Here is a 12,098-nt window from a genome sequence, read left to right on the forward strand (position 1 = left end):
TTCCTACTTTGCATTTTTTTTTTGTTTTTGTTTCACTGTTTCCTGTTTCCCTTTTCCATTTCAATTTGTCCAGATCATTTTTGATGATTTACTCCTCCCCCCTCCAAAGCAGTTTTCCCTCCCCCTTTCTCATCTACAAGCCAATATCTAAGTCGTTGATGAAGATATTACATCCAGCCAGTTATGCACCCACCTTAAGTAGCCCCATCTAAATTGTATTTGCCTAGTTTATCGATATAGAATATCAAGAAAGACCATATCAAATGCTAAAAGTAAAGTCTAGGTATACCACATCTACTGCTTCTCCCTTATCCACAAGACTCGTTATTCCTATAAAAGAAAGCTATCAGATTGGTTTGACACAATTTGTTCTTTACAAATCCATGCTGGCTATTCCCTATCACCTTACCACCTTCCAAGTGTTTGCAGATGATTTCCTTAATTACTTGCTCCATTATCTTCCCTGGCACAGAAGTTAAACTAACTAGTCTGTAGTTTCCTGGGTTGTTTTTATTTCCCTTTCTATAGATGGGCACTATATTTTCCCTTTTCCAGTCTTCTGGAATCTCTCCCGTCTCCCATGATTTTCCAAAGAAAATAGCTAGAGGCTCAGATACCTCCTCTATTAGCTCCTTGAGTATTCTAGGAAGCATTCTAGAGCTGGGGATAGAACACAGGAGTCCTAACTCCTAGCCCCCTGCTCTAACCTGCTGCTCACCCCCCACTCCCCTAAGCTCTGGGGACTTTCCAAACCAGTTTAGCAGGTTGTGGAGGAGGCTGAAGGTCAAAGAGAACCTCCCCCTTCCCACTCCCCCATCTGACTGGGTCAGTGCCTGCCTGGGGGTTCCCCTTGCGATGAGCTGACTGTCCCTGCTCAGAGTCAGGGATGCTTCTGCCAACCCAGGAGCCCCATACAGGCACAAAGGGCATGCCAGGACTCCTGGGTTTTATTCCTAGCTCTGCTACTGACCTTGCTTCTCCTTTCTGTGCTTTAGTTTCCCCTTCCACCCTTTGTCTATTTAGACTGGAAGCTTTTCAGGGCTGTGTGTCTGTGCAGTGTCCGGCATGATGCGGGGCCCCCATCTGGGTCAGGGTCTATACAGCAGCACACAGTGTGATGGCCCCAGGGGGCTGAGTGGGTGGGGTAGGCAGAGTGGGGTGGGGATTTCCGAGCAGTACAGTCACTAAGAGTCTGGGAAGGCCCCAGGCAATCTTCCAGTGCCTGGGAAGTCAGGTCACACCTGTGTTTGCAACTAAACCGGCCCCAACCAAGCCCTGGTGGCAGCCCTAGCCTGCCAGCTGGGTTAGCAGGGGTGGCTGCAACACACATGCAGCACTGGCCCTCAGTCCCAACTCACAGCCCTCTGCTACCCCAGCCGAGGCTCCCCTCCAGCACTGCCGGTGTCCCTCAGTCCTGACCCACGGCCCCTGCTACCCCAGCCCTGGCCTCCTCCCCCACTTCCAGCTCTTCCAGCCTCTCAATCCCAACCCAGTGGGCTGGTTGGATCTGCCCTGGGGAATTAATACTAATGACACTTAATGAAGGGCCATTTGTTTGGCCATGTCAGGCAAAGGTGGGTAAATGAGTCCCATCTGACTTGGGGGTGGGAGTGACAGCTGGGCCCTCCTCAGGGGCTCAAAGTGACCTTCAATGACCTTCACCTCCCAAGGCCAGGAGGAGGCAAGTTTGGCTGGGCAGGTACCAGGAACGCGAACTGTGTTGGGTTAGAGCAGGTGGGCTAGGCAGTCAGGATGTTCCCCAGCTCTGCCTCTGACTTGCTGTGTGACCTTGGGGGCACATCTCTTCCCCTACTCTGTGCCTCAGATTTCCCGTCTGGCCACTGGGGATCATGCCTTGACCTGACTCAGGGAGTGGTCAGGGCTGGTTCCTGAGGATTCAGGGATAAATGTGTGGGCATTGAGATCATCAGGTGTGTGGGGCAGAGGGAGTCTCAGGATGTGCCCCCCAGCAGGACCCCCCCTTCCCTCTAGTACATTCCCCTGAGTGGTTTGACATGGGCGCAGAGTCTCCTTAGGGTCACCCTAGTCTGGGGAAGTGTGGTTAGACACTGTCCCGTTTACCGGCTCCCAGGAGTCTCGCCTCCTGCCCATTAAGTGAAACACACAGCCCCAGTGTGGTCTAAGCTACCCCTTATTTATTTCCCCCTTTCCTCCTGCTATATGTCACCCCATGAACCTACCGCCACCTAAAATTGTCCCCATGATCCTACAGCTCCGCACTTGCTGCCCACTGAGAGGCCTCAATCATTTCCATACACAGCGGGCCGAATTTTCCCCACAGGATTCCCTAGACCCCCCTCACCCCAGCACCAAATTAACAGCCCTTTATTGCTCCCATCAGATCAGTGACCACGCTATGAAACCCCAGATCAGTCGCCTACCCCAATGACCCTCCAGACCAACCCCTATCCCAATGACCCCGACCAGCTCCCTACCCCCATGATCCCCCAGATCAGCCCCCTTCCCCCAATGACCCTCATCCCACAGCCCCCAATGATCCCCTAGACCAGTCCTCACCATTTACCTCCATGATCCCCCAGACTAGCCCACTATCCCCAATGACCCCCCAGACCAGCCCTTTACTCCCATTGACCCCTATGATCCCCCAGACCAGTCCCCTGCCTGTGATCCCCCAGACCAGCCCCCAATGACCCCCATGACCCCCCAGACCAGCCCCCTTCCCCCAATGACCCTCATGATCCCACAGCCCAGCCCCCAATGATCCCCTAGACCAGTCCCCACCCCCATTTACCTCCACGATCCCCCAGACTAGGCCACTATCCCCAATGACCCCCAGACCAGCCCTTTACTCCCATTGACCCCATGATCCCCAGACCATCCCCTGCCCCAGTGATCCCCAGACCAGCCCCCAATGACCCCATGATCCCCAGACCAGCCCCTGATGACCCCCATGATCCCCAGATCAGCCCCTGTCCCCATGATCCCCAAACCAGCCCCTGATGACCCCATGATCCCCAGACCAGCCCCCTTCCCCAATGACCCTCATGATCCCACAGCCCAGCCCCAATGATCCCCTAGACCAGTCCCCACCCCCATTTACCTCCACGATCCCCAGACTAGCCCACTATCCCCAATGATGCCCCAGACCAGCCCTTTACTCCCATTGACCCCATGATCCCCAGACCATCCCCAATGACCCCATGATCCCCAGACCAGCCCCATGATCCCCACCATCCCATGATCTCCCAGACCAGACCTCCATGATCCCCAGACCAGCCCCTACCCCAATAAGCCCCCCCTTAATTATCTGAATGTCCCCAGCCCCTCTGACACCACACAGCGCGGCCCCCAGTCCCCAGCCCGCCGGGCGCGGCGAGGTTGGAAGTCAAGGGGCGAGCGCGTGCAGCCAGGCCCCGCCCCGCTGCTGCATATTCATGAGGCGCGGCCCCGCCCCTTCCATTTGTCAGCTGGGAGCCCAGGAGGAAGTGCGCCGCGATGTCCTTTTGTGTCCTACACTCGGAGCGCAGCGCAGCGAGCCGGGCTGAGCCCGCGCCCATGGCCCGGCCGGCCCCCCGCGTCCCGGGCCACTGAGCCCCGCCCGGCCCGGACAAGCCACGCCGGGCCCCAAGGTCAGTGCGGGATCGGGGCAGGGGGGGCCCCCAGCCGGCCCATGTGACTCCCGCTCCGCAGCGGGGGTTTGGGCGCGCACGGACGGGCGGACACGGAGACAGACGGACGCTGCAGGGACAGACAGTCACGGGGCGGGACTCGAGGGGACACAGTGGGAACAGGCGGACGGACAGACGGCGACACGGACAGACTTGCAGGGGCGCCGGGGACACATGGACAGACGTGGGGACGTGGACGCTCCTGGGACCAGACAGACAGACTGACAGACAGGGGGCTGTCCAGGCGGACACGGACAGACTCCCAGGAGCACAGACATGGAGCCTGACTGACAGACACGCGCACACATGGCCAGCTGGGACAGGGCTGACCACCCAGGCGCACATAGAGACTCACGGGGTGGACCCCTGGGGAAACACAGACACCTGGACAGACATGGAGACTTGCAGGGAGGTGAGCAGCTGTATCCTGGTGCAAGAGCAGGTGTCTGTGTAAGTGACCATGTGTCAGTCACACAATCTCCTGCCAGGACATGGCATCTCATGCCCCCCTGCTGCCTGGGGCCTGATGGGCGCCCTGTCCAACCGGTATGTGTGGAGTAACTGGAGGGGGGAGGGGAATGGCAGGTGTCAAACTGCCACTGCCCCCCAAGCTCAGGGCTCCATGACCAGTCAAGCCAGAATCCTCCAGGGTCAAAGGTCACAGTCCTGAATTGGCCCAAGGCCTGACCCTGAAGGGGGGATTGTGTGTACAGAAGCAGCAGGGGTGAGCTAGGCTGGGATTAGAATGGGGAGGCTGGGGAATTCTCCCCCACACCAGGAATCCAGAAACACACACACGGCACCTCCAGCACATGATGTGGACTGGAACCACCCACCCAGATGCTGAGTAATGTCATTTACTGGGACTCGCTTCGACTGGGAGCAGGATGTGGTGTCACCCCTCCCATACACACCAGCATGCCTTCTGGCCTAGTTCCTATGGTCCATTGCACCCCCTGAGGGGCGGTGGGAAGAAAGTTTGACCAACTTTTCTCTCTCTGTTCTACAGATGGGAGGGAGGTTACTGCATGTGAGGGGGGAGAATGTAGAGGCAGGGTAAGGATTGGGGTGCAGGGGGAAGGAGGGTGAATGGGTTGGGAGGGTGGGGTGGGGTGAAATGGGGGTACTTGGTCCCCGTCTTCCCTCCAGTGTCTGTCCCAGATGTCTGGGTCCCAGTCCTCATCCCAGTCCCCAGGGGCTGGGAGTGCCTTAGGGCTTCAGGTTAGTCCAGGGGGTTGGGCCGGTATGGGGGGGTGCAGGGAGAAGGAGAGTGCATGGATAGTGGGGTGCAGAGCGAGGGTGGAGGTTGGGGGACTGCAGAGGGGGAAGAGTGCAGGAGGGTAGAGGACAGTCTTCTGTAAGCACAATGGGGCACGATGGAGGGTCCAGGCCTCATTTCCACTCCGCCTGCTCTTGCATAACTCCCCTGCACCGCGGGACATTAGGAAAGAGACAAGACGGCACAAAGGGGACAAAGGTCGGGGGTGGGGGAACATGGGGACAGACACGGCTGACACGCCTGAAATACTCTGGGGGACGGGGATGCCATGCATGAACACATGGGGAGCACACTCACATGGGGCTAACACACGTGGACATGGCCCCTTCCTCCCCTACCCCAGCTGGACTAAAGGTGGCCTCTAGCATTCATTCCTGGCCCAGCCTATGACATCCCAGACACCTGGGTTCCATTCCTGATCCCAATTTCTCCCCCTCCTCATGGGCTGGGAGTGCTGCCAGGTCAGTCCCAGTGTGAGGGAGGAGGGATGTGGGTGCTGGGCTTGCATATGTGTGTTTGCGGGGGAGGGTACAGGCCTGCAGGGCTACGACCCCTCCCTGACCCCACTGGCTCCATCGGAAGAGTGCCCTGCCTGGGTCTGTAGGTGGGGAGCACAGACAGTTCAGCCATGCCTCCCGTCCCCCCAATTCCAGCAGATCCCTGCTCCTCAGAGGCCCCCTGCCCAAAAACTCCTCCAGAGCCTGGCACTGAGTCAAGCAGGGAGGGTGGGAGGTGCCCAGGGAGTGGGGGTGAGCCCTGGAGAGTGTGTGTGGGGTGGGGGGTGTCAGTCCTAGTGAGTGGGGGTGGATGTGTTGGGGAGGGGGAGCTGTCTGGGCTGTGGCCTCCAGACTAATCCCTCTGCCATGACCCTTATCTGCCTCCTGCAGCCTGGGTTGACTTGAGCCCTGGGGAGGGGGTTAATTCCTGTACCGGAGCTGGGGGGAGAGCAGAGCTGAGGCTATTTCTGGATTGTTGGTACCAACTTTTGCCATCCCAGAGACACCCCCCATTGCGTGCCCACGCACAGCTCCCCTCAAGCAAACACACACACAGCTCCCCGTACCCGCCCCCAGCCAGTGATCAGAGTCTCTCTCTGTGTGACCTTGAGCCTGTCACATGCCCAACCCTGAGATACTGGAGCTGGCACTGGGAGGGGGAGGGAGTGTGCTGAACATCTGGGAAGAGGCCCCTAGGTTTGGGGGGAATCCCGGGCAGGGGTGCCCAGCTCTGAGGGTCACAGCTCTGACATCAGAGCCTGCAGTATGGGACTGAATCTCCCCATGGCAGCTTTCCCAGGGCCCCCAGGGGAGCGACTGGGATGTGGAAAGGGACCTGGGTGCCTGGGATGGCAGTGCAGAGCACTCGACCCTAGGGAGCTCCCACAGAGTCCTGGCAGAGTGTAAAAGGGCAGGGATTGGACAGTCCAGATGCGGGAGAAGTGTCTCACTCCCCCCCACGTATCGCCCCCTGCAGGCCACCCCAGCCATGTCGTCTCGGGATCACCGTGCTGAGTTCTTCATCAAGACGGAGCCGGCCTCCCCAGACAGCCTGGCCCAGCGCAGCCCAAGCGGCTCCTCTGATGCCAGTGGTCCTCCCCATGACCCCGAGCCAGGGGCACTGACCCGCCGGCGCCATGACAACAACCCTGATGAAGTCTTGCCCCGGGGCAAGTATGTGCTGAGCTCCCTGCCCAAGCGCCTGTGCCTGGTGTGCGGGGACGTGGCCTCGGGGTATCACTATGGCGTGGCCTCCTGTGAGGCCTGCAAAGCCTTCTTCAAGCGCACTATACAAGGTAACCCCCTGCCTACCCCCAGCCTGGGGGGCCCCTCAATCCTGATCCACAGCCCCTGCTATCCCAGCCCCCGGCCATTCCTCTGCTGATTGCTGCTGCGTGGGTGGGTGGTGGCTCTCTGCCCTTCAGTGCACTTGGAATTGGGTCCCGGTTTCCCAAAGGGGGCCAGTCACACACCCCTGCCCCTGTGTCAGCTTTCCAAATGCTGGGGGATTGGCTCAAGGGAGGGTGACCGCTCCAAGGAGAAGGGAGGGGGTGGCTACCCCAGGGCTCCCTGCTTATGGCCAGTTGGTGATTTTCCAGGGCGGGGCAGGGAAATTTGATTTAGCTGAAATTGTTTTATTTTTCACTTGGGAAAACTGAGATGAAATCTCTTGAGTGGAGCGCAATAGACTCCACCGGCCTCAGTTGCTGCAGTGCCTCTTGGGAGCTGTAATTCAGACGCCTTGCACTCCCCATTCTCCTGTAGGCTGGGTTTCCCGACAGGACTACATCTCCCATGATGCACCATGGTCTCCTTTGCTGAGCCTCCCCAGTGCCTGCTAGAAGCTGTAGTGCAGGTGTTTCATGGGATGGTTCTCCTCCCTGGGCTGGGCTACATTTCGCACGATGCACTGCGGTCTTCCCTCTCCTCCTAGCTACGTTGTGGGAGATGTAACCCAGGAGCTTGCAGCATTAAGGGGGAGGGTTGCTTCTGTTTTGTGGGTGGGTGGGTGGCCCTGGCCTCCCACTCCCTTGGGACTACGTCCCCTGTCCCCCCAGTTCCTCCTCCATCTCTCAATGGTTTGGCCCCACCTCACTGAGTGCCCCTACTTCCCCAATCCACCACAGGCCCAGCCCCATCTCCTCTCTCCCCCAGGATTTTCCCCACCACCACTTCAGCTCATCTCCTTCCTCCCTGTTCCCCCACATCTTCGGTCTCAGCCCCTGTCTCCCCCTGAACCTGGGCTCAGCCCCATCTCACCCTGCTCTTCCCCCAGGCAGTATCGAGTACAGCTGCCCGGCCAGTAATGAATGCGAGATCACCAAGCGGCGCCGCAAAGCCTGCCAGGCCTGTCGGTTCACCAAGTGCCTGCGCGTCGGCATGCTCAAGGAAGGTATGGGGAGTAGAGGGACACAGGGTGGGGACTGCGGGGAGAGCACAGTGGTTGGGGGGGATTGGCAGGGGGAATTGGGAGGGAACTTGGGGAGGGGGAAAGAGCTGGGGGAATTAGAGAGCTGCTGGCTGCTGGGGGGGCAGTGGATGGTGAGCTGGGGGGCAGGTGTGGGAGGCAGGATATGGGAAGGTCAGGCAGCCAGGGTAATGTCAGGGGGAACCATCAGGAGAACCCAGGGGGGAAAACAGCCCCTCAGTTTCCTCCTGCTGTTACGAGAGCAAATTGGTCCCCTTGGGAATAGGGGAATGGGCAGGATGGGTGGGGAAGAGGGAGGGTTTTGGGGGTGCATTCTGACCCCACATCTTCTGCTCTGCCCCCTAGGGGTGCGGCTGGACCGTGTGCGAGGGGGACGCCAGAAATACAAGCGCCGCCCTGAGGTGGATGGGGCCCCATTCCCCAACACATTCACCACCCCCCAGATTGCCACAGCGACCAGCAAGAAACCAGGTGAGTGGGGTGGGGCTGTGAGTCAGGATTAAGAGGCAGAGTGGGGTGCAGGGGGAAGCCCAAGGCTGAGGTAGCAGGGGGCTATGGGTCAGGATTGTGGGGGCAGATCTGGGAGGGGGGAGGAGCCCAGGTGTGATAGGGTGCTAGAGGGAGATGGGGTGCTGGGGAATCTCCTCTCACATTGCCCCCTCTCTGCAGCCCCCATTAACCCCATGGTGTCCCACCTGCTGGTGGCGGAGCCTGAGAAGCTGTATGCAATGCCTGACCCAGCACTGCCCGATGGGCCCCTGCGTGCCACCAGCGCCCTGTGTGACCTGGCTGACCGCGAGATCGTTGTCATCATTGGCTGGGCCAAGAACATCCCAGGTGGGGTCCCACCCTCTCTTCAGCATTCTTTATAACCCCCATCTCCTGCCCAGCATCCCCATGTGCTGCCCCTCCCCCAGCACTCCCCTGCTAATCCTGTCTCCCTCGCCCCCCGCAGGTTCCTGCAAAAGGGTGCCTAGCCCTGCTCCCCTGCCCCTAGGGTTTCCATCCCCAACCTCCATCTCTGCTTCCTAATCCCTGTTCTCGTCCCAGCCCCCTAACTCCTGTCTCCATCTTCCTCCCAGCCCTGCCCCCCTGAAGGGTTCCCAGCCTGCACTGCCCCCTAACTCCCATCTCTCCCCTGCAGGGTTCCCGGCGCTGTCGCTGGCCGATCAGATGAGTGTGCTGCAGAGCGCCTGGCTGGAGGTGCTGGTGCTGGGTGTGGCCTGGCGTTCGCTCCCCTGTGAGGACGAGGTGGTCTTTGCAGAGGACTTTGCGCTGGACGAGGAAGGGGCGCGTGCGGCAGGGCTCTGGGAGCTGAGCGCTGCCCTCCTGCAGCTGGTGCGCAAGTACCGCGCCCTGCGGCTGGAGCGCGAGGAATACGTGCTGCTCAAGGCCTTGGCACTCGCCAACTCAGGTGGGTCCTGCCCTATGGGGTCTTGGGGTGAGGGCAGTTCTCTGCACCTGGCTTTCATCTCTCCGGGCTGGGATCAGCCTCCTGCTTCCCCCAAGGCTCTGCCTGCCACAGCTCCCTCCTTGACTCCCACCCTAGACTTCATTCAAGGACGTGGTGGCCATGGCCCCGCCATGGTTTCCCTGCCCCTCCAACTTGGTGCACAGCAGTGACATGGCAGCCCCCACCCCGCCCTAACCCTGTATGATTTCCCCCCTCCTCCCCACCCAAGTGCACATCAACAACATCGGCCATGCCCCCGCCATGGGTCTCCCTGGACATGGTGCACATCAGCAACACTGGCCACGCCCCCGACTAACCCCCATGGTCTCCTCCCAGACTCGGTGCACATCGAGGACATGGCAGCGGTGCAGCGGCTGCGGGACGTGCTGCACGAGGCCCTGCTGGAGTACGAGGGCAGCCGACGGCCGGAGGAGCCACGCCGGGCGGGGAAGCTGCTGCTAACGCTACCCCTGCTGCGCCAGACGGCTGCCCGCGCCCTGCACCACTTCTACGGCATCAAGCTGGGAGGGAAGGTGCCCATGCACAAGCTCTTTCTCGAGATGCTGGAAGCCATGATGGACTGAGACACGCCCCCGGCTTCCCCTCCCCGCCATGTGGGGGAGACGGAGGCATGGACCGGGGTGGGGGGCCTGGGGACAGACACAGACCTAGGGCAGGGAGACAGACGTAGATGCGGGAGAAGGGCAGAGTGGAATGGGGACAGACACGCTGGAGAGACACAAACGGGAGGAGTAGGGATGGGCGGGGGTGGGGACAGACACATGGACACTGGGGCAACAGGTGCTGGGAGGACAGACACAGACGCTCTGGCTGGGGGACGGGCGGGGAATGCATGGGGACAGTAAGGCAGATAGTGGAAGGGGAGGATTGGACTGATGGGGCTGGGAGGAACTGCAGCGTGGCCACAGGGCTGGGGGATGGGCATGCTGGAGACAGACCGGGGGACACTGGTGGGAGGGGACAGACTGACATGGGGACCCAGCCCCCCAGATGCACTGGAAGCCATATTCTAACTTATTAGCTGGGGGGGAGGGATTTAGTGGCAGGGGGAGAAGCACCAGGACCCCCCACTGGAAGCCATAATGGACCTGACCAGCACAAAGCTGGACTGCAGGGGGGAGCATGTTAATCCCACATGCACAGACCTAGCCTGGGGGGGTCCCTGCTTGTCCCTGGCTCAGAGCAGGGGAAACCCCAGCTGAGGGGTGCTTGCCCAGCAGCCAATGTGTGCTGGAGCTGTAGGTAGCTTGGCACTGGAGGGGTCAGTTAGGTCAGGAGGGCAGTAACAGGGGTAGCTGATTCTCTCTGAAGGGGGGGGGCCCTCCTAGGGACACCACCCATGGCAGGTGTCCCCCTCCTCACTTGAGTCTCTGAATTTTCTGCTAGGGGGAGAATAATCCCCCATCCCAAAGTGGGACCCCCTGAGGCCTCCCAGCCCCTGCCCGAGTGGGGGGTGAGGGTTTTACAATATCCCTTCAAGCAATAAATGAACAAACTATGTATGCACTTGGCTGGGGGAGGGGAACCCCATGAGGGTCCCTTGGCTCAGGGCTGGGAGATCCCTGTAGTGGGGATCCCTTAGATGAGGATTGTGGGCGTCCCCTGTAATTCAGAGGAGGGGACTGTGTGGGAGTCTCTTAGATTGGAGGAGGGGTATATTCTTCTGTCCTGGGAAGGGAATTGAGATTTCAGGGGTGGTAAGCCCACACTTTGCCTTGAAATATGGGGGAGGGTGCTGAGCTAAGGACTTCCAGTGGGGTTTTCCAGGGAAAATCCAGTGGGGTGAGGAGAATTTAGCAGCAGGGTCTGGGAATCTCCACTAAGTGCTGGTCTCTCTCCCCCATCCCCCCAAGCCCCAGGCTGGTGGAGAGTCTGGAGGGGGTGGGGGTCTGACTGGGGGAGCCCCTGCTGTAGTTGGGTCCTTGTGGGGGGGCTGAGACAGAAGGCTGGAATTGTGGGAGCGGGAGCACAGCACTGTGATGGGGTAGCTGCACAGATAGGAAGAGGGGTTGCAAAGGTTTGGCCATATTGGGGGGGTCCCTTGGGATGGGAACAGAGGCCAGTATCCCCTCCACCCACCTCAAATGTCCCCTTGCCCTTCTGCCCCCCATAGCAATAAGCCCCCCCTTCCCCTTGGGGTGGGGGGTGAAGATGCTGAGAAACATGTACATAGCAATATATCAGACTGTATATTTGTTGCAGGATAATACGTGACCCCTTCATCTCTGCTCCCCTCAGGGGGGTGCACCCTCAGTCCCCCCATTTCTATAATGAGTGGGGTGACATGGAGGGGGTTTGTATTAAATTATGTATGTGTATATATTATAAATACCTCTATTTTGTGTATAGGTGCTATACACACACATACATAGAGCTATATTCCAGAGCCAGATTAAACCATGGAGATCTCAGCCTGTGTCCAGAGTCTTCCTTCCTAGCAGTTAAGAAGGAACAAGAGCATTGTCTTGTTCTGTGTTTGTGCAGCACTGGGCCCAGTGGCAGCCTTGATCTTGCCTGGGGGTCTGAGCAGTGCCTGGCCCAATGCTTCAGGACTAGGTCTCCTAGGTACTACTGCAATCTAAATAACTGCACATGAGTAAAGTGAGTATGGCGCAAGGTGCGGCAGGCCAACGTTCGTCTAGACCAAGGGCTAACTGGGGATGGGGACTGGACTAGAACAGAAAGGCACCAGCACAAGTGTGGTTGCGGGTAGCCCAGGGCTAGGATAGCAGCGTGCTGCAGGTTGTGATTGAGGGGCAGGGAGACAGGC

At 59.3% G+C, this 12,098-nt stretch overlaps 1 protein-coding gene across 2 annotated transcripts; it reads left to right on the plus strand.

Annotated features, from left to right (window-relative positions):
* Positions 1 to 3,456: 3,456 nt before the first annotated feature.
* ESRRA (estrogen related receptor alpha) lies at positions 3,457 to 11,739 on the plus strand. 2 transcript variants are annotated; one of them, XM_039482007.1, is made up of 7 exons: positions 3,457 to 3,611; positions 6,403 to 6,721; positions 7,702 to 7,818; positions 8,200 to 8,325; positions 8,524 to 8,691; positions 8,999 to 9,268; positions 9,644 to 11,739. In XM_039482007.1, the coding sequence occupies exons 2-7, from the start codon at positions 6,415 to 6,417 to the stop codon at positions 9,889 to 9,891; spliced, it is 1,236 nt and encodes a 411-aa protein (XP_039337941.1). In that variant the 5' UTR covers positions 3,457 to 3,611; positions 6,403 to 6,414; the 3' UTR covers positions 9,892 to 11,739. The 2 variants fall into 2 exon arrangements, with proteins under 2 accessions (XP_039337941.1, XP_039337942.1); XM_039482008.1 differs by lacking the exon at positions 3,457 to 3,611 and adding an exon at positions 3,713 to 4,062.
* The last annotated feature ends 359 nt before the right edge of the window (positions 11,740 to 12,098 follow it).

The sequence above is a fragment of the Mauremys reevesii genome, linkage group 7 (genome assembly GCF_016161935.1).
Source record: "Mauremys reevesii isolate NIE-2019 linkage group 7, ASM1616193v1, whole genome shotgun sequence".
In the NCBI taxonomy this organism is placed as follows: Eukaryota; Metazoa; Chordata; order Testudines; family Geoemydidae; genus Mauremys; species Mauremys reevesii.

Coding starts and splice junctions, on each gene's coding strand:
- ESRRA (XM_039482008.1), top strand. Junction 8,326..8,523: donor AGCGACCAGCAAGAAACCAG/GTGAGTGGGGTG, acceptor CCCTCTCTGCAG/CCCCCATTAACCCCATGGTG. Junction 8,692..8,998: donor CTGGGCCAAGAACATCCCAG/GTGGGGTCCCAC, acceptor TCTCCCCTGCAG/GGTTCCCGGCGCTGTCGCTG.